This window comes from Rhinolophus sinicus, chromosome 14, assembly GCF_057876585.1.
Source record: "Rhinolophus sinicus isolate RSI-liver-muscle chromosome 14, RSI-T2T, whole genome shotgun sequence".
NCBI lineage: Eukaryota > Metazoa > Chordata > Mammalia > Chiroptera > Rhinolophidae > Rhinolophus > Rhinolophus sinicus.
This window is the reverse complement of record NC_142514.1, coordinates 28,729,854-28,753,165: the sequence shown is the minus strand read 5'-3', so window position 1 is coordinate 28,753,165 and position 23,312 is coordinate 28,729,854. Positions and strand designations below refer to the sequence as shown.

At 35.2% G+C, this 23,312-nt stretch overlaps 1 protein-coding gene across 13 annotated transcripts in view; it reads left to right on the top strand.

The window, feature by feature from the left end:
- Positions 1-23,312, top strand: part of SCMH1 (Scm polycomb group protein homolog 1) — a 145,183-nt gene that overhangs the window by 41,430 nt on the left and 80,441 nt on the right. For 7 of the 13 annotated variants that reach the window (XM_019737146.3, XM_019737138.3, XM_019737137.3 and 4 more), the window contains 2 exons: positions 8,030-8,100; positions 18,241-18,475. In XM_019737146.3, coding sequence (XP_019592705.1) covers positions 8,030-8,100; positions 18,241-18,475 — 306 coding nt within the window. Of the gene's footprint in view, positions 1-7,000; positions 7,144-8,029; positions 8,101-18,240; positions 18,476-23,312 lie in introns of all 13 variants that reach the window. The other 6 variants (XM_074334515.2, XM_074334517.2, XM_019737142.3 and 3 more) reach the window with 2 other exon arrangements.

Below are 23,312 nucleotides of genomic sequence, written 5' to 3'. Positions count from 1 at the left end.
AAAAACTAAAATAGTAAAATATCAAATAAGAAAAGTCAGATTAATATTGCATTTCGTTTTCATCCCTGCAGAGTGTACTTTAGAACTAGGATTTGAGAACAAAAACTAATATTAATATTTCTCAATCAGCTTTCAGGGTTCCTACATAAACATCAGTCTTAACTTCTAAGGGGTCTTTAAAATACTTCTAAATGTTACACGAATATTGATATCCTTTATCAATTTTTGTTCAAGTATTTTTATATATTTTGTTACTGCAACTTCATATGTTCAGCTGTTATTATCAGTGTCTATTTGCTTTCTCCTACCTTTTCTTCCAGTAACATATTACTTTCATTGCCCACAAGGAAGATAATGTAAAGTAGAAGAACACTAGGCTAGGAGCCAGAACTCCTGGGTTCTCTGAAAGCCAGCTCTGCCACTTAGTAACTTTGTGACTCTGATCCTTAGTTTTCTGACTTGTAAAATGGGGATAATAATCCATTCTGCCTGCTTAACAGGGTTATTAAGAAGATTACATGAGCTAATGGATGTGAAAACATCTTAAAAACACTCAAATACTTTTCAACTTTGGAGGATTATTATTTTCATCCTGTTCAGTGACTATCCTCAGACTTTAAGTCAGATTTTGTGACATTCTTTGAAGTGAAGCATTCTATGAATATGAGCTGAAGAAATGAATGAAATGAAATAATGCAGGTAAAGTGCCTGGCACTTGATAAACAATAAATGATAGTCACTTTTTATTATTCCTTAAAACTTTCCTCAAGCTTTCTGAGGTGCTATTGTGTGTTAGAAAAAACATGGACGTAAGAATCAGACAGGCCTTGATTCAAATTCCTATTCCCCATTTACCAGTTTTGTGACCTCAGGAAAATTACTTAATCTTCCTGAGCCTATTTCCTCATCTTTGAAATGGAAATAAAACCTACTTTTCAGGTCATAGTGAACATGGGAGATGTCGAACATAGTGTGGCATGGCACCGTCGAATGGCAGGCACTCAGTGATGGCGGCTGCTGTCTTTGGCTTTGTTGCTTATGATAAGAACAATTCTAGTTCAGTGACAACTTAAGGTATATTACAGTGACCTAGTTTGTTGACAGGGAACTGTGAAAAATGGATATTCAATTTAATATGAAGTACACAAAGTGATGTTAAAACTTGAACGTATGTTTTTTCTTGTGGGAGTAAAGGTAGCACAGCCAGGCATATCCTCTGATGAATTAGTCCTACATGTTTCCTTTTGCCCATAAAACAGAGAGAGCAGCCCCAAATATCAAATTGAAGTAAAACTCAGTAGATTCTTAGAATCTCGGAGTTTGGAAGAGGCCTCAAAATAATCTAATTTGGCCCAGCATTTCAAAATTCAACATTTTGAATTTCTTATAAATTGTCTTGTGTTGAACTCCTCAAAGTTGTTGGAACTTACAACCTCCTTAGGTAACTCATGTCATATTTAGACAGATAATTATTGGGCCAATATATGTTTCTTTGTAAATGCTGTTAGTCATAATTTTAGGGCCATATGGAGTAGTAGGTTTAGCCAATTTTTTTTACTCACTGGCCTCTAGTTATTAGAAAGCAGCTCTAGAGACGGCCTTCTCACAGCCACTCTGTGACTTCCCTAGTTTGAGCGACCATCATCTAATACCTAGGTTATTAGAACAGCTTCCTAACTAGTCTTCCTGCCTCCAGCCTTACCCTCCTCCAGTCCGCTCTTCACACTGTAGACAGAATGACTCCCCCCAAACCCTTCAATGATTTCTCTTCTCATCAATGTAGTGTATGAGGAGCTCTGATACATGAATACTGATTTTATCTGCAACCTCTTTGCTAAACTATTTCTTTAAACTCCACCCAGTAGCCATACCAAAAGATTCAATTTTAAAAACTGCTTTTTCTCACTTCTGGGCCTTTATACATGCTTTTCTTCCTGGGGGAAAAAAATTTGAATTTCCTCTTTGCCTGACTCTTAGAGGTTACTTCCTGTGGGAATCCTTCCACAAACCCTCTAGGTGCCCCTATAGCATCCTCATCTCCAAGCGGAGCACTTACCACAGTTTGTAAGAGTTGACTGTTTTGGCTCTGTCCCTCATTAGACTGAAGCTCTATGAGGGCAAGACCAGTATTCTGATTATGGTTGTATCTCCAGCACCCACACAGTGCTTTGGTATACACTATAAATATTTGTTAGCTGGAGGCAGAAATAGCTCTGAGATTTTACTTTCTTATTCATGCTAAATGTTCATTGTTTCTTCGGCTGGCCCTCAGGTCACATGGTTTTGTGTCCCTTCACCACTTAGGTCACCATTTAGGCTTTGGTTTGTTCTATCCCTCTTAGAGTGTAGCTCCCAGAACTAAATTTAATATCCCAGGTATAATTTTACTAGTCCACAAAAGAGTAGGACTATTACTTGCTTGCTTCTTTTTATTCACTAAACTTTTATTTAACCTCTGTTAAGTTTCAGGCACTGTGTTAAACAGCAATGATTTTAAAACATGAATAAAAGATAGCTCCTATCTGTGAAGAGCTTACGTAAATAATTATGATGATAAAATGTGATGAGTGTGAAAGTAAAGGTGTGAGCATGATGTTATAGGAGATAGGGAAATGGATGGATTTGTTCTGGGAAGACAGGTAGTATCATAAATTCTGTTTTTGGTTTGGTGTTTTATCTTTAGATGATCCATTAACAAATATCAGGCTACTGATCTAAAAGACCTATGGGCAATGTTTTGAGAATGAACTACTGTGTATCTCATAAACTAAGCTTTGGATATTTTAGAGTAACTGGGTGTTATTCATGCTAGATGTGCCATAACTTATTAATCATTTGAAAAGGCCAAGAAAACATAAGGTTGAGGGTATGACTTATGAAAAGAACTTGCTCAATCATATATTTAAGTTGATTATGAAATTATATGAAACAAAGTACTTCTGGTACTGGAATAGACTGACTGATAAGAGGAACAGAATATAGAGACCTGAAACAGATCCAAGTGTATATAAGAAATTAATATATCATCAAGGTGACATTTCAAATCAGTGGGGAAAAGATGGTTTTAATAAGTGATGTTGAAGCACATTTATTGGATAAAGGTGAAAAGGAAAGCTGTATCTTTGCCTCATTTGTCTCACAAATAGGGCAAATAGATCAAACATTTAAATGTAAAAAAAAAAAAAGGAAAGAAACTTGAGAAATCCTAGAAGAAAACATGAGCTAAAATTTAAAATATTGAAGTAAAGAAAGCATGATATGAAAACCAAGAAGCCATAAAAGAAAAGACTGAGAAATTCAAGGGCAAATCCTATCAGACTGAGACAAATGTCTTCAACATATGACAAAAGACTAATATCCTTAATCTATAAAGAACTTTTAGAATCTGTGAGAAAACAAAAGAATATCTCAGTGAAAAATGGCAAAAATAAAATACAAACTGACTAATGAGCCTTCAATTTTATTAGTAATCAAAGAATTGCAAATAAAAGTCTAACAATACAATTTTTTTACTGATAAGATTTATCAAAATCATTTAAATTGTTCAAACAGTTTTAGCAAGAATTAAGAAATGTAGTTTTGTGTACTATTGGCAGGAACTATATTGTATCAAAATATAAAATATGTATGCTCTTTGTCCATTAATCTCACTCTTAGGAACTGAAAGTGATAAAAGATGTATGCACACAGATATCATTGAATATTATAAAACACTTAAATGACCATTAATAGCATTTGACAAATACTGTTGTTAAGTTATGTAAATTATGGTACATCTCCACAGTGGAACACTTTTCAAACAGTAATCTTGGAATGGAATTTCTGGTCTAAAGACTGTTGCTCTTAGGAATTTGGGTTGCACACTAGAATGAAGTAGATTCTTGTAGAGGAATGTGGCCAGTACATTAGCCAGCATGAGTGGAGGGAGGTACCCGACATAACCATGCCAAATTAGCAGTTGAGGGATTTGGGACATATTTAGAGAGATTAGATATATTATGTCAAGGATCGGGGGTAGAGGTTAGAAGAAGGCAGACTTTGGCTGACTGTAAAGGTTAAAGGCTATCCATTTGTATTATTAAACAATAGCAAATAATGAGTTTCTCATCATTGGAAGTATTCAAGCAGAGACTGGAGAAACCTTTCAAGGTATTAACTGTTGTATCACCGCATCAAGATTCCTTTCTTGACTATCCTGCCTAAATTAGCACACACATTCTTGGCACTCCCTTTCCCTCTTACCTTGCTTTATTATTTCTTTATTCGAAAAGGGCCAGGAATTGCATAACTATTATCTGGTGTCTCTGTTATCCTCTGGACCAACTGATACATATTTATTTGTTTATTTATTTATTGTCTCTTCCTCCTTAGAATGTAAGCTCCATGTGGGCAGAGACTTTGGCTCTTTTGTTCTTTGCTATGTACCACCAGTGCCTAGAACCAGGCTTGGCATATAGTAGTAGATGCTCAATCAATATTTGTTGAATCAGTGAATATTGGAGAAAGGGATTCACACATTCAACCAGGTGGATCTCTTGTGCTTTTGGGGACTTTTACTTTTTAAAGTTATTTCTACGTAGTTGGTAAGTCTCTTCAGGGCAGGGATCTTATTTCCTAATAATAAATGTTAACTATTGTGATGTGTGCATTACAGTTTATAAAACACTTTCATCAGCATTATTCAGTAATGCTAATATAAGGTCTCAGCTCAGCTGTTTCCTTTGTAGAGTGTCATAACTTCACCATCTAAGATAGTTCCAGTCTCCTTCTGTCACATCACGCTATTTTATTTCCTTCAAGTACTTATCCCTTATTACCTTATTTATTTGGTATGTGTTAATTGTGTCTCATCATGTGCCAGAATGTAAATGCCATGAAGGCAGGTACCTCCTGCCTTTCCCAGCACTGGAGTTAGACACACAGAAGATATTCAATCATCAGTTGAGTGTCTAATTGAAATCACTCTGTAAATTATAAAACATTATACTTACATTAGCTAATAATGTTAATCTTCACAATAATTCTTGACACCCAAGTATGGATTAGATTTCCCTGTTCTGCATTCTCAAAGCAACCTGTACTCCCTTGTTAACTTAAATGTATCATAATTGTGCCAGATTATTTGTGTTATTTATTTACTGTCTCTGCTTATCTCTGGACTGCAAGCCCCATGAATTCAGGAACCATGTCCATCTTGTTCCCCTAGCACCCAACACCAGGCTTTTGCACTTGGAAGTTTAATAAATATTTATTGAATGAATGAGTGTATGTACAATCTTGTGAGATAGATATTATCTCCACCTTTAGATGAGTAAACTGATGCAAGAAAGGCTTACGTAATTTATCCAAGATAGTTACTTACAGAAACAAGACTTTAACTGGCATCTTCTGACTCTCAATATCACATTCTTTTAACTACACCAGCAGTTTCTAGACACAGATGTTAATCAGAATCACCCAGTGAGCCTTGAAAAATACAGATTCTCATACCACCCTCAGAGCCTACTGAATGAGCACCTCTGAAGGTGGGGCCCAGAACTCTGTTTAAAGAAATGAGAAAAATTGTTCAGGAAATTGTGATGATAAGCAACATTTAGGAATCAATGATATATACCAGGGGTTGACAAACTACTGTTTGGGGCTCAAATCCAGCCCACTGTCTGTTTCTGGAAATACAGTTTTAGTGGAACACAGCCCTGCTTATTCATTTACATATTGTCTATTGTCTATGGCTGTTTTCATGCTACAGTGCAGAGTTGAGTATTTGTGACAAAGACTGTACCAGCCACAAAGCATAATATTTTTACTATCTGCTCCTTTACAGAAAGTTTGCCAACCCCTCATACATACTTTTTCTGTCTGTCCTATTTCTTTTGTGGTTAGTTTAGTGCTTGGAGATGTGGGAAAAATTATGAGCATTACAGTAGGTGCTCAAATATTCATATTGAGTCAATAAAACTTAAGTTATTTTGCAGTTTACCTGATAATAAGGGACTAAGCCTTAAATAGCCTACGGAGTCAAATATAAGAAAAATACTGATCTAGGTATGATTCAAACCAGTCAACCTTCAGGGGGTGAACTGCTTTTAACGAAGAGATTGCTTTTCATTCCGTTGATAATAGGGGACAGATAGGAGGTTTTTTGCCTGTATAATAGGCATTGATGACCATAATTAATATGTGTAATAGAGAACTGTAATTAATATCCGAATGATTTTGGTACCCCTGATGCTGCCATAATTCCTAAAACCAAAGTCTCTTGGGTGTTTTTGGTCAGAACTGAAGTTACTATTATACAGGCAATTACCCAGGACTGACTAAACTTCTAAATCTACACTGCCTAGGCAGCAGCTGTCAGCCACATGTCGCTATTTAAATTTAAATTAATTAAAATCAAATAAAATTAAAAATTTAATTTCTCACTCACACTAGCCACATTGTAAGTGTGTAATGGGTATATTTGGCAAGTGGCTACCTTTCTGAACAGCACAAATACAAAAACATTTCTATCATCTCAGAATGTTTTAGTGGACAGTGCTGCTATAGATGCTAGAATTCAAGAGTTGCCGTCCACTCAAATGTAAGACTTATTCTTTGACTTAATCTTTTATTTATAAGAATGGAATAATAATTTGTGACGTTTCCCCTTTCTAACAGCAAATACTGATGAAATGTTTTCAGTCCTTGCCTTAGGGCCGTCTCAGCTAAGAGCAAACTCTTTATTAAATTCTGATAAGCTCTTTAAATCTTGGCTCCAGGAAATATCCATCTCATTTACCCTGTGGACTAACTGTCTCTTCAAGATGATTAATCATTGGCCAGTTCATGTAATGGTTTAGAACTGACAGTGATTTCTGGCCAAATTTATTTGGCTTGGTTAAGAGTTGTGGGAAAGAAACTGGTTTTAAAACAGAAGCTATAAAGTCAATAGAGTATAGTCTTGGCATCATCTTTGAAGTGATTTAGATTTCATCATTCAGTGACTCATTTTTATTCCCAGCATCTAGTGTTTTTTGCATGGCCCAAAGGGGCCCTGTGCTGCTGCATTGCAGAGGAAACTTCAAGAAATGCTGGTTTGCTACACTGTTTTAGCTTGTGACAGTGTCTGGGACCTTCCCTGCACCATCATGGGGTCTCCTCTAGGTGGGTATCAGGGGGAGATTGGTAACTGGTTTAACCTTTAATAAAGAACTTGGTAAGCTTTTGCAGTCCAATAAGATATCTCTTAAAAATGTTTTCCCTGGCCCCAGCATAATGTCACTTAAAGATTGTTTCTCTAGTGCAGTGTTCCTTAAACTTTGAGAGGCACTAAGGCTACTTCAAGAGGCTAGAAGATTCTGTAGACTCCCAATTTATTCTTAGTTACTGTCATCATAAATGCTACTGAGGACCTACTTATCTCTAAATTACTAGATCTTTGTCATTTTGCGCCTCAGAACAGTAGTGGGGACAGGAGTTGGGCTGGGGGTGGGTGAGAGAGAACCAGTTTTTAGAGTGAGGATTCAAGTATAATCTCACTCATTCTGGCTTTTTCTACCCTCTGGTCCTCTTACCTAATGTCTCCAGATAGCCTTTCCTTCATTCTTTTTGAGCTGAGAAAGGATCCAACCATATTGGGTGTTACATGCTATCACTTGATGGCAATAAGGAACCTCTCCAGAAGTTAGGTTGTTCAGAAGGAATCTCCTCATCCACTTTCTACATCTTTTGTTCTATTTTCCACAAATTTCCTGGGCACTTCTTTGAGACACTGGTATATCTTGCTCTGGTATTTTGGATCACTTTAGGGACTAACATGAAAAACACCTGAGATCATCTTTAGACTATGATTTAAAAACATAGATCTAAAATGATACACTTAGGTCACCTAGATTCCTCCCCCTAATATTCCTTTGAGCCCAAACAGGGAAAAATAAGTTTACTTATGCTCCACACCAGTCTGAAAAGAACCTAATGTTTAGTGTAGATTACATCCTGAAAGCATTTTTTAGGAAGTTGACTGTGATAGAGATTTCTATTTCCTTTACAGGTCATTTTACCTGGGACAAATACCTAAAAGAAACATGTTCAGTCCCAGCGCCTGTCCATTGCTTCAAGCAGGTAATTGATTCTCAACATCTTCAGTAGGTGGGAGGCAAGTAGGTTTTTTCTGGTCCTTAGACATGTCAAACATGAGGTGGGAACCCTTGGGCTTCTCACCTGAAGGACCAAGAATAAACTTCTATGGAAAGAATGCAACTTAAGACTCACTATGAGTTTTGGCAGCAGACATTCTCCTCAACTTCATCCCAAGTAACACCTTTTCCTTCTTCACCTCCTTGAAGATATTCTGTGTTACTTAAAATAATAACTAATTTATACTATAGCTCTTTTAGGACAGGTAGGAAATATAGTTCTAGCTCCTAGGCAGTTCTTGAAAGTAGAGAAGTATTTGTTTCTCTGTACTCAACAGCCCTGCCACAGTCTTCTCTTTCCATAAAAATACTGGCACTGAATCCCATGAAGGATTCCCTGAGAGGGAGTGTTTTAGGAGTTCATCAGAGGTCATTCAGCGTTTCCCACATAGGATTAAGTGCCCCACACAATGCACAGATAATGTTGACTATATCAGTACATATTAACTCTGGTAAGCAAATTAGTGTACTGTGCTATGCAGAGCTAAACATTAAGAAGTTATTTACCTCTACCTTCCTTTAGTATTCTATGGTTATTTCCTCAAACTGTCAACATTTTACTTTGAGTTTGAATTTTATCTATACTCTAAATAAAAGTACAAACTCAGAACTTCTGCTCATTTGAAATAATAGGGACTAAATTAATACTCCCACTTAAAATAATTTTTTTTAAAGACAAAATATTTAAACAATTGTTTTCAAGTTACTGAAGCACAGTGATCTCTTAGGAATGGAAAACAAATGACTTGAGCATCTTATGATTTCCCAGCTTACTGCCTTAAGAGTGTTTTGAGACCATGGCCCAGGGAATGGGAACCCAAGCTGAGCCCAGGAGACTCCCTAATATGAGGAGATAGAGCTGAGCATCCAGGGAAATCAAGGTGGCTAGAATTTTCAGGATGCAGTGTCAGAGATGAGATTGCTGCACAGAAAGAAAAAAATCAAAGATCTGCAGAGATCTCCCTGCAAGTATTCAGCAAAGTACTATTACTCTGTATGAGTGTGAGGAAACTACCCAAAGCCAAGGGGAAAAAACGTGTGTGAGGATTAGAAGGAATAGAGCCTGGCGCTCACACTGGGCTGGGAATAGTGCCTCATCCCACCAGCTAGACTGGAAGATCTCAATCCATGTGACATTGGGTGAAATACTGAGGAAGATCTTGCTCACTGGTGGGAAATAATTAGCCTTAAAGTGAACACTGCTCTGGACCTGCCTAGCAAATCATAAAAGCAAGACTCAAAATGATCAAAATATTTCCAAGTAACTTCAGTTGAATCTAGGAATAAAGCACAAGAAGGGAATGCAAAACTATCCAGCACCCAGCAGGTAAAATTCACCATGTCTGGCATCTGATCAAAGCAGGCATGTAAAGAGGCAGGAAAACAGCCAATAATGAGCAGAATAACCAATCAGTGAACCAGACTCAGGACCTATACAGATCTTAGAATAGTAGACAAAACATTAAAACAATTATTTTAATTGTATTCCAAATGTTTAAAAGTTAAGCAGAGACATGGAAGGTATCAAAAAGACTCATTGAACTATGATGTGCAAAATGAAAAATACACTGGATGGTATTCATGGTAGAAGAAAAGATTGGTAAACTTTAAGACGTAGCGATAGAAACTATCCAAAATGGAACACAAAGAGAAAAAAGAATTTAAAAAAGAACATCAGTGAACCACTGGATAACTTTAAGTTCCATGTGATAACTTTATAGAACATGTAATTGGAATGCCCAAAGGAGAGAAGAGTGGGGGACAGAAAAATATTTGAAGATATCATGGCTAAAAATTTTCCAAAATTGATGAAAACTGTAAATCCACAGATCTAAGGAGTTCAGTGAATACCCCCAAAGAGGAAAATGAAACAAGAAGAAAACTCCACTAAGGCATATCACAAATGCTTAAAACTAGTAATAGAGGACATCTTAAAAGCAGCCAGAGAAAAAAGGTACTTTACATACAGGAGAACTAAGATAAGAATGACATTATATTTTCTTGTCAGAAACACAACAAACAAGAAGAAAGTTGAGTAATATCTTTAAAGTACCAAAAGAAAAACTGTCAACCGAGAGTTCTATATCCAGCAAAACGATTTTCCAAAAATGAAGGCAAAGATATTTTCAGACATACAAACACTGAAAGAATTCATCACCAGAAGACTCACTACAAAGAAATGTTAAAGTCCATCGAACAGAAGGAAAATGATACCAGATGGAATTACATATCTATACAAAGGAATGAAAATCACTGGTAGTTGTGAATACAAAGGTAAAGACATAAGATGTTTTTTCATATTGTTTAAATCTCTCTCGATAATTGTGTAAACAACAGCAATATTTCATTGTAGACGTTACTAACAGATGTATAAGTAAACGTATGATAACAATAAGCTTAAAGGCCATGAGGGGAGAAATCTTAAATATACTAGTGTAAGAGTCTTACACATGAAGTAGTATAATATTACTGGAAGATAGACTGATAAGTTAAATATATTTACTATAAACCCCAAAGCAACCACTAAAATAATAGAAAACAAATAGCAATATGGTAGATTTAAATCCAGCCATATCAATAATCAAATTAATTATAAATGGTCTAAATGCCTTGATTAAAAGGCTGAGATTGTCACATTGGATAAAAAGCAAGATGCAATTATACACTGTTTGAAAGAAATTACACTTTAAATACAGAGGGTGCCAAAAAAATGTATACCATTTTAAGAAAGGAAAACTGTATTAAAATTGTAGTACTCAATATATACCAATAACAAAAGATGAATACAAGTCACATTTGACTTCTGCAATTGCAAGAGGTGCTCAAAGTGGTTACCATCAGCGTCCAGACACTTCTGATTACAGCGAACTACTGCTTGAGCAACTTTGACCAAAGTGTCCACTTGTATACATTTTTTTGGCACCCCCGGTATAAAGACACAAGTAGGTTAAAAGTAAAAGAATGAAAAATGATATACCATGCTGACTGACATTGTCTATAATAATTTGAAAGCAAAGAATATTACCAGGGCTAAAGAAGGTAATTCCGTCATGCTAAGGGATCAGATAATCCTTACCTGAAGCAAAAAGTGATAGAACTGTAAGAAGAAATTTATCTATGGTCAGACTTTTAATACTCTTCTCTATAGTTAAAGAACAAGCAGACAGAAAATCAGCAAGTATATAATAGACTTGAACAGCACTATCAACCTACTTGACCTGATTGACACTCTCCAACAACAATAGAATATATGTTCTTTTCAACTACATGCAGAACATTTGCCAAGTTAGACCATATTCTGGACAATAAAATAAGGCTTGATAAATTTAAAGCCATTTAAGTAATGCAAAGTATGTCCTCTGATACTTTGGAATTAAATTAAAAATCAGTAGCAGAAAGTTATCTGGATGATCTCCAAATATTTGGAGACTAAGTATCACATTTCTAAATACCGATGGGACATTAGGGACATTTAGGGACATTAGAAAGTATTTTCAACTAAATGAAAATGGAGGCAGAACATTTAAGAATTTATGGTATGCTGCCAAAGCAGTATTTAGAGGGGAATATATAGCACTAAACACCTATGTTAGAAAAGAAGAAAAGTTTCATTTAGTGACCTCAGCTTCCACTTTAAAAAGCAAGGAAAAAAGAGCAAGTTAATACCAAAGTAATTAGAGGACGGGTAATAGAGCATAAATCAAGATTAGAGCATAAATAAATCTAATAAAAAACAAAGATAATAGAGAAAATCATTGAAACCAAAAGCTGATTCTTTGCGATGATCAATAAAAGTGAGATAAACCTCTGGACAGATTGATCAAGAACAAAAGGAGAGAAAACACAAATTATTAATATCAAAACCGAAAGAGGTAACATCACTATGGGTTCTGTAGATATTAAAAGGATAATAAAGAACAAAGGATAATAATGAACAAAGTTTTGTCTTTAAATTTGACAACGTAGATGAATGGATAATTTCATGAATGACACAAATTACCAAAGCTCACTTAAGAAGATAAAAAATCTGAATAGCACTATTTCTGTTACAGAAATCTAATTTGTAAAAAATTCCAGGCCTCAATGACTTCACTGGTGAATTGTTACATACATTTAAGGAAAAAATAATGCAAATTCTACACTCTTCCAGAAAATTTAAGAGAAGGGAATACTTCCCATCTCATTCTATGAGGCAAACATTACTCTGATACTAAAACCAGGCAAACACACTGATAGAAAAGAAAACTACAAAGCGACATCACGCATGAAAATACATTTAATAATTCTGAACAAAATTTTAGGAAATTGAATCCAACAATATATAAAAATAATTCATGGCCGAGTGGGGTTTAATTTCAAGAATGCAAGATTGATTTAATATTCAAAAATAATTCCGTGTAATTTACCATATGAATGCACTAATGAAGAAAGCATATGATCACCTGAATAGATGCAGAAAAAAACATTTGACAAAATCTAATGTCCATTACTAATAAAAACTCTCAGCAAACAAGAAATAGAAGGAAATTTTCTAAATCCTAAACCCTAAATCTACAGATAACATCATACTTAATGGTAAGACTAGATGCTTTTTCTTTGAGGTCGGGAACAAGACAAGGGTGTCTGCTCTTGCCATTCCTATTCAAAGTTTCAAAGTTGTATTACCAATGCCACCAGGCCAAAAAAAAAAGAATTAAAGGGCTCCAAATTGAAAGATTAGAATGAAAACCATAGAAAATATATGGGTGGCAAATAAGCACATGAATTGATGATCAACATCATTTCATTAGGAAAACAGAAAGTAAAAGCTTAATGAGACATCACTGTACATTTATTTAAATATATCTGATGAAAAAAGACTAACCCCCTACTAATAATGGCAAGGATGTGGAGCAAATGGAATTTTCATAAACTACTGGAGAAAATGTAAAATAGTTCTAGTACTTTGGAAAATAGTTCAGCAGAAAAACTGCAGCATACTATGGAAAAAAACACACCACTAAATAAATTAGGAATTGAATTATACATCCTTAACTTGAAAAAAAGTAATTTATACCACAGTACTAAAGCCACAGTACTAAAATATTGGCAAATTACATAGCTGACAGTAATACTCTCCAGATTGATCTACTGATTTGAAGTAATTATTATCAAAATCCCAACTGCCTATTTTGCAGAAATTGACAGGTTGACCCTAAAATTCATACAGAAATACAAGGGATCCAGAATAGCCAAAACAGTTTCGGAAAGGAGAACAAAGGTAAAGGATTCATATTTCCTGATTTCAAAACTTACTACAAAGCTACAGTAGTCAAGACATTGTGGTACTTGTGTAAAGACAGACATATAGATCAGTGGACTAAATTTGAGACTCCAGAAATAAACTCATACATTATGCTCAATTGATTTTCAATAAAGATGCCAAGACAATTTGGTGGGAATTTTCAATAACTGATGCAGGGACAACTAGATATCCGCATGCAAAAGAATGAAGTTGGACTCTTACCTCCCATATATAAAAACTAACTCGAAGTGGATGATAGAAGTAAATGTGAGAGCTAAAACTATGAAACTCTCAGAAGAAGACTTAGGAGTTAATCTTCATGACCTTGCATTAGGATATGGTTTTAGATAAGACACCAAAAGCACAAACAGAGGAAAAACTAGATAGATTGGACTTCTTCAAAATTAAAAGCTTTCGTGCTTCCAAAGACACTCTCAGTAAAGTGAAAAGACAACCCACACAATGGGAGAAAACATTTGTAAATCATGTATCTGATAAGGAACTTGTATCCAGAAGACGTGAAGAACTCTTACCACCTCAACTTTAAGGCAAAGAACTTATGTTTTAAATGGGCAAAGAATTTGAATAGCTGTTTCTCCATATACAAATGGCCAACAAGTACATAAAAGATGCTTAACATCATTAGTCTTTAGAAATATAAATCAAAACTGCAATGAGATACCAGTTCACATTTACTAGGATAGCTGAAATAAAAAAGGCAGACAATAAAGTGTTGGTGAGAATATAGAGAAATTGGAACCTTCATATATAGCTGGTGAGATTGTAAAATGCTGTAGCCATTTTAGGAACCAGTTTGAAAGTTACTCAACATGTTAAACACAGAATTACCACGTAACCCAGCAGTCTCACTCCTAGGTATATATCCAAGAGAAATGAAAACATGACCACACAAAAACTTATACACAAATGTTGAAGGCATCATTATACATAATACGCAAAAGGAGGAAACAACCCAAATGTCCATCATCTGATGAATGGATAAGCAAAATGTATATCCATACAATGTAATATTATTCAGCAATAAAATGAACGAGGTAGTGATATACACTACAGATTAACCTTGTAAACATTATGCTAAGTGAAGAAAAGAGTTACTCACATATTGTAAAATTTTATTCATATTAAATCTCCAGAATATCCATATATTAAATCTCTGAATCCATAGAAACAGAAAATAGATGAATGGTTTCCAGGGACTGGGCTGAGGGGAGAATGCTAATGGGTATGGGGTTTCTTTGGGAAGAATAATGAAAATGTTCCAAGTTTAGGTGGAGTGATGTTTGCCTCTGAATATACTAAAAACCACTAAATTACACTGTAAAAATGTAAATTTTCTGGTAGGTGAGTTAAACATATACCTATTATAGGATCCATTCATTCCACTTTTAGATATTTCTAAAATAAGTATAGAAAGTATTTTTCCATACAGAGATTTGTATATGGATGTTCATAGAAGATTTATTTGTAATAGTCAAAAACTGGGAACACACCAAGTGTTCATCAACATGATATACTACTAAGCAATAAAAAGAAATGGATTATTGATACATTCAACAGTATGGATAAATATCATAATAGTTATGCTGAGTGATAATATCTATAAACAAACCCTATAGCCAGCATCATACTAATATCTATTTAAAAAAAAAAAAAAACTATAGCCAACATCATACTTAATGGTGAGAAAGTAGAAGCTTTCCCACTAAGATCAGGCATAAGACAAGTGTGTCCCTCTCACCTCTCCTTTTCAACATCATACTAGAAGTCCTAGCTATTGCAATAAAATAAGAAGAAGAAAAAAAGATTTACAGATTGGGGAGGAAGGAAGGAGTAAAACTCTCTTTGCTTGCAGATGACATGATTGTCTATGTAAAAAATCTAAAAGAATCAACAAAAATATTTCTGGAACTAATAAGCAACTATAGCAAGGTTGCAGGATACATGGTTATACATAAAAGTCAATTGCTTTTCTATATACCAGCAGTTAAAAAGTGGAATTTGAAATTAAAAACAATACCATTTATATTAGCACCCCCCAAAATTGAAGTACTTAGGTATAAATCTAACAAAATATGTATAAAATTTATCTGAGGAAGACTACAAAATTCTGATGAACAAAGTCAAAGAATTTAAAAATAGAGAGATAATCCATGTTCAAGAATAGGAAGACTCAATATTGTCAAAATGTCAGTTCTTCCCAACTTGATCTATAGATTCAGTGCAAGCTTAATCAAAGTTCCAGCATGTTATTTTGTGGATATTGACAAACTGATTCTAAAGTTTATCAAAAGATCCAGAAGAGCCAACACAATATTGAAGAAGAACAAGCCTTGAAGACTGACACTACCCAAATTCAAGACTTACCTATAAAGCCACCATAATCAAGACAGAGATATTGGCAAAAGAAGAGGCAGATAGATTAATGAAACAGATAAAGAGCCCCAAAATAGTCCCACATAAATATAGTCAACTGATCTTTGACAAAGAAGCAAAGGCAGTAAGTACAGTGGAGCAAAGATAGTCTTTTCAACAAATGGTGCTGAAACAACTGAACAGCTTCATGCAGAAAAATAATCTATATCTTACTCCCTTCAAAAAAATTAATTTGAAATAGACCACAGCTCTAAATGTAAAACTTAAAACTCCTAAAATTTAACGTAAGAGAAAAATAGGATGACCTTGGGTATGGTAATAACTTTTTGGATACAACACCAAAATCATGATCTGTGAAAGAAATAATTGATAAGCTAGACTTCATTAAAATTAAAAACTTCTGCTGTGCGAAAGCGACTTTTAAGAGAATAAAACAAGCCACAGACTGGGAGAAAAATACATGCAAAAGACACATCTGATAAAGGATTGTTATGCCAAATATACAAAGAACACTTAAAAACTCAACAATAAGAAAATCAACAACTTAATTAAAAAATAGGCCGAAGATCTTAGACACCTCACCAAAAAAGGTATGTTAAAAAAACAAATGAAAAAATGTTCCAAATGCAAATTAAAACAATGAGATACTACACAGCTATTAGAATGGTTAAAAATCCAGAAACTGACACCACCAAAAAATGCTAGCGAGGATGTGGAGCAGCAGTAATTCTCACTCATTGCTTGTGGGAATGCAAAATAGTGCAGCCATTTTGTAAGACAGGTTGGTGATTTCTTGCAAAACTAAACATACTCTTACCATGTAATGCAGCAATCACATTCCTTGATGTTTACCCAAAAGACCTAAAAACTTACTAGCACACAAAAACCTGCACATGATGTTTATTGCAGCTTTATTCATAATTGCCAAAACTTGGAAGCAACCAACATGTCCTTCAGTAGGTGAATGGATAAATAAACTGTGGTATAGCCAGACCAAGTAGTAGTATTCAGTCCTAAAAAGAAATGAGCTATCAAGCATGAAAAGACATGGAGGAAACTTAAATGCATATTACTAAGGGAAAGAGGCCGATCTGAAAGAGCTACTTACTGTATGATTTCAACTATATGGACATTCTGGAAAAGGCAAAATTATGGAGACAGTAAAAAGATCAGTAGTTGCCAATGGTTGAATGGGAGGGATGAATAAGCAAATCACAGAGGAATTTTAGGGCAGTGAAACTACTTTGTATGATACTATAATGGTCGATATGTGTCGTTATACATTTGACCAAAGCCATAGGATGTACAAGTCCAAGACAGAACCCTAATGTAAACTGTGGACTCTGGGTAATTAGGATGTATGAATATAGATAGGTTCATCGTTGTAACAAATTTACCCCTGTGGTATGGGATGCTGGTAAAAGGAGAGACTGTGTATGTGCGGGCAGGGTGTATATGGGAAATCTCTCAACCTTCCTCTCAATTTTGTCGTGAACTTAAAGCTGCTTTTACAAAAGTCTTTAAAAAAAACAAAAGAAATGAATTATTGATGTATTCAACAATATGGATGAATATCAAAATAGTCACGCTGAGTGAAAGAAGCTAAACCAAAAAACAATAGTATGTTCTCTATGATTCCACTTAAGAGTAGAAAGTGCAAATCAATCAGTGATAGAAAGGAGACCGTTTGTTTGCCTGAGTACAGGGGTCTGGGAAGGGCTAGACAGGGATTATCAAGGGACATGAGAGAACAAGTCCACGTTCATTATCTTGATTGTGGTGATGGTTTCAAGGGTGTATATGATATATATGGTATCATGGATGTATACATATGTCAAGACTTACTGAAGTGTATAGTTTATTGTATGTCAATTATAACTTAAAATTGTTTTTTAAAATATGAATTGATTTATAAGTAAATGTCAAAATAAGAAAAAAATTAACCCCCAATAGTTAGTCTGTGTGGTGGATGTACAAACCAATATATTGAAATGCTCCATGAGGAGACACTAAGGATATGACAGGTAAACAGGATGATTTCTGAAAAGAAAACTTGAATACCTGGAGGATGAGGGAGTTAGAGAAGGTAAGATGAGAAAGCCTTCAAGTTAGGACCATCTGAGGCACTCTTGTCCTTTTCTTACTTGTGTGAGTCAATACTTCATGCTTTAGTGAAAAGTAAATTTTTCCCCTTCATCTTCCCTTTCAGTGTTTCTTTTGCATGTAACCCTTCCTGAGTGTTAGGCAATAATTCAGGGTGGTTGCCCCTGGCCCAGCTGTAACATGTTTGAGTCCAAAGCATAAGTTTTCAGGCTCCATCTCTTAACATCCTTACTGAAAATGCCATTTACCTTAGTCTGCCTAATCCCCATGGCTTGTTCTCCTCAGTCCTACACACCTCCAAGCAACGAGTTCAAGATCAGCATGAAATTGGAAGCACAGGACCCCAGGAACACCACATCCACCTGTATTGCCACAGTCGTTGGACTGACAGGTGCTCGCCTCCGTCTTCGCCTTGATGGCAGCGACAACAAGAATGACTTCTGGCGGCTGGTTGACTCAGCTGAAATCCAGCCTGTGGGGAACTGTGAGAAGAATGGGGGTATGCTGCAGCCCCCTCTGGGTGAGTAACTAGACCCAACCTCTCCTTAGCCAACTTGTTACTTTCCAAAATTGTACATGCCATTTTGGGAAAGCCTAGGATCCCCTGCCTATCCCTTCTTTTTCATATGCCCCAAAAGAAAAGGCCCACGCAAAATAAAATGAGCTGTACAATCTGGACATCTTCCTCTCTACTTTAACTTATGACATCCAAGCATCTTTCAAACTTTCCTTTTTCTAACAAAAAACCAAACCTATCGTCCTTTTTTGTTAGTTCCCATTTACCCTGAGAGAATGGAAGGAGGTCTTGCCATTTAATCTGCCACAAAAAACCACAGAGCTTTCACCAAATTCTACAATGATAATAAGAGGTGAGGGGAAAATCTCCCAGTAGAAAGGATGAGTGTTATAAGGGTCCCTTTTCGCCTTTCCCCTAAATTCTCATATGGTCCTGGGAATTTTCTCACTTTAAATTAATTATCCAATATAAAATGCATTATTTTACTTAAACTAATAACCCCCCAGCTTTTTTTTCCTCAAGATCACATTCACCTTTTTTTTTTGCCTCAGTATACCTGAGAGATTTAGCCAATGTCTCAGTTACTATGAATCATTATTGCAGTGATTCTCAATGGAGGACAGAGAGAGATGGGTTACGGGCTTTGGGCTATGTTCCCATCAGGAGGCTGTGCTAGATTAATTGAGAATTAGAGGACATGTACTGTTTGAAAGAGTTCCCCAGGTGGTTATTTAGCATTTCCCCCATTAAAAATTATTTGTAATGTAAAATTTCAAACATATACAAAAGTAGAAAGAATAGCACGTCCATGTGTCCCTTATCCTTGATAATTATCAACAGAGTTAGTCTTGTTTTATCTGTACCATTACAACCCTCTGCCCCCTTCTGCTCAACTGCCCAAACATAGTATCATTTTATCATTAAATATTTAGTATATGTCATTCATAGATAACATTTTAAAACATAATTATAATAACATCACATGTAAATAAACTGATGATAATTTTTAGTATCAACAAATACTCAGTGTTTAAATTTTGCCTATTGTGTCTCTCTCTCTGTGTCTTTCTCTTTTTTCTCTCTCTATTATAGTTTCTCTGAATCAGGATCCAAATAAAATCCACATATTGCAGTTGGTTGATAAGTCCCTTAAATATCTTTTAATCTTTGGGTTTTCCTTCTCTCTTAATTTTTTCTTGCAGCTTATGAAGTTGAAAACCTAAGTCATTTGTCTTCATAATTTCCCACAATTAGATTTTGCCGATTGTATCTCTATAGTATCATTTAACATGTTTCTCTATCTTCTCTTTCCTAGAAATTGGTAGTTAGATCTAGAGGCTTGATTAGATTCAGGTTCTGTTTTTTCATAAGAGTGTTTCACAGATGGTGGTGTTTACTTCTGTTAGGAAGCATGCGAGGTCTGACAATGAAGTTCACAAACTTGTTGCACCAATATTGCTAACCTTTTTTGATATCAGAGGGATTGTTCATTATGAATTTGTACCAACTGAATGGACAGTTAACCAAGTTTACTGTTTGAAAATGCTGAAAAGGCTGCATGAAAAAATTAAATGAAGATGACCTGAACTTTTCGCCAACAATTCATGGCTGTTGCATCACAACAATGCACCAGCTCACACGGCACTGTCTGTGAAGGACCTTTTAGCAGTAAACAAATAACTGTATTGGAACACCCTCCCTACTCACCTGATATGGCCCCCAGTGACTTCTTTCTTTACCTGAAGATAAAGGAAATATTGAAAGGAGGACATTTTGATGACATTCAGGACGTCAAGGGTAATACGATGACAGCTCTGATGGCCATTCCAGAAAAAGAGTTCCAAAACTGCTTTGAAGGGTAGACTAGGCACGGGCATCAGTGCATAGCTTCCCAAGGGGAGTACTTCCGAAGGTGACTGTAGTGCTACTCAGCAATGAGGTATGTAGCACTTTTTCTAGGATGAGTTCGCGAACTTAATTGTCAGACCTCATATATGGTCTGATTGTCTCTCACTATTATAATATGCGTATATAGCAGTCATTACTGCTTGTGGTCTAGATCAAGGGTTGACAGATTTTCCTAACAGGTCAGATAGTAAATATTTCAGGCTTACGTGCTATAGATTCTCTATTGCAGCACTCGAATTTTCTTTATGATGCAAAAACAGCCATAGACAATACGTAAACAAACAGGCAAGGCTGTGTTCTAATAACACTTTGTTTACAAAACCGGTGGCCAGTTTGCTGACTACTGTTTGCTGACCTCTGATTTAGGTTCATTAATTTACTATGCTTGCAAAATGGGAGATTTTAATCTTATCATTCTATCTACATAAATTAAATGGAATATACCTATTACAATAAACTTCTATCAACCATTTGATTATTCTTAGGCATAGTGCATGCAAGAAAGATGGTTTAAATGTTTAATTCTTTTATTTACCAATTTTTAAAATTATGAATTGCTTTACTAACATCCTCCAAAAATGTGTAAGGAGGCTTTTCTTGTTGTCGAGTATCATAAACTCAAAGATTCATACGTATTTGATGTGTTTCATTTCATTGCACTCATTGTTTTTATTGATTCTCGAATCGTCCCATCTTTGGCCTCATAGGAACCTCATCAAATTGTTTCCTGACTCTTTATTTGATAGCTCTCTTGGCTTTTGGAATTTCAAAATGTTCCTTGCTTATTGTGTACATTTCTTGCCCCAAATGGAATCAGCTATTTCTTTTAGAACTCCTTTTAATGGTAAGTAGTATTTAGAGACCATAATCTGAGCACTAGAGTGCTCAGTGCTAGTGGGTTGGTCATACTTTCTAGATGTTTTTGGTATAGAGAGGTAGGAACATCCTTTTTTTTTCTTAACATAAAAGTCGTTAGTTCATCTTGATACTTGCTACTAAAATTCAGGACCATGCTGTTTTTACGTATTTCATCTTTGTTCTTTTAAACCTGTGTCTCCTTTGTACCACAACAAAACTCTAGTTCTCTATGTCGCTAACAAAATTACTCACTTGCTTTATCCTAAAATACTCATCCAATAGTCTCAAGATAACGATTCCAGTATTACCACCATTATGAGCACTAACAGTGTTTGAGTTATTTGCATTTCTTTTTTTCTCACTCTCAAGGGACGTACAGTCAAATAATGTGCTACCAGGTCAGTTGGATTAGTTTCTCTCTGGGTAGCAGTGCTACCAATTTGATATAAGCCTAGATTGACTTGTTTCATTTTATTTTTTATTTTTAGATTGCCTTTTTAAAATTTATACTTTATACATACATAAATGATATACACTGTTCATAAAATCAACTCTATAAAACAAAGTATACTCAGAGAAATCCCCTTCATTCTATTTGTTTCCTCTGCATAGGTAACCACTTTCTTTTATAGTTTATAGTCCATTTTTTAAAATATAAACAAATATATCCGTGTGAGTGTATGTGTGTGTACATATATAGATATGTATTCTACACCTTCTTATATAAATGAAGCATACTATACATGCTTTTCTCGACCTTCTTTTTTCATTTAACAATATGTCCTAAAATGACTCCTAGTATGGAAATACTCATCAGTCGTTTTTATAGCCACATGGTTACTGGATTATTCTCAACCTACTTTATGAATCATTATTTAGAAGTATCTTGGGAGGCTGTTAAAAAATACAAGGTCCCAGAAATAATGGTGACCATCTAACTCAAAATCTTTCCATAAATTCTTCATAAATGTACCCATAATTCACGCCTAAACATAACTGGCTGTCAAGAATATCACAAATTTCAATTAGATGTTAGTCTACATTTTCAGATATAGAGATCTGAAACCAATACAGCCAGTACCAGATTCATACCAGTATGGAGAGTTTTGTGTAGGTGGGAACTACATTAAAAAAGACAGAGGGCAGCAGAGGGTTTACGTAGCTAAAATCACCCCCAGAAAAAGATAGTCCCATTCAGAGTGGAAAATACTGAGAACAGAGCTAAGACCTATTGGATTACAGCATTGGCTACTGGTGAATCAGGAGGAAAAAAGTGAGTTGAAAATGTAAGGGGCTAGAGATAGCAGCCTTGGGAAGATAACTACGTTTGGGGGAAAGGGAGACTTAATCCTGAAGGAAAAGAAAGAAGGAAGGGGTGGTAATTTATACAGAAACAAAAGAGAATCATAAAATCAAAAGACATACCAACCTTCTCACCCCATCCCAAACAGGCTCATCTACTAAAGAAACTACCTTTCACTATGCCAACAGAAATCCTCATGACTCGAGAGCCTTTCCAAAATAGAACCTCCAACTTTTGCTGGTCAGAAAAATGTAAGACATTTCAACTGATTAGAAAACAGCAGTCAACATCCATAAAATGTTTCTATAGACGAAAAACAGAAGAGGATAAAACCATTTTAACTACTAAAAATTCTACCACCAAAATCAATGACTAACCAGAGGAAAACGTTTGTACAACCCAATTTGAATTAAACAAGTATTGATAGATATGAAAAAATACTTTGGATCATAAATTTTAAATATCAGACTAGAAATGCACAGTAGACAAGATATAAAAGTAGAATTTTCCAAACTCTAGGAAAAAAATGAAGAAAGACAAAATAATCTCAATTGAAAACTCAATTCCAGGGTGCCAAATGGGACAACAGGTCCAACTGAAAATATAATATTACATAATAATATAATATAAAAATTGCCAAGAAAATAAAAAGGTCAAAAAGTATCAGAAAGGAACTGATAGATACAGAACCTAGTCAACAAAGATCCAGTGTGTATATGTATATATGCATGTATAATTGGAGTCCCTGAAGAAGATAAAATAATGGAATAG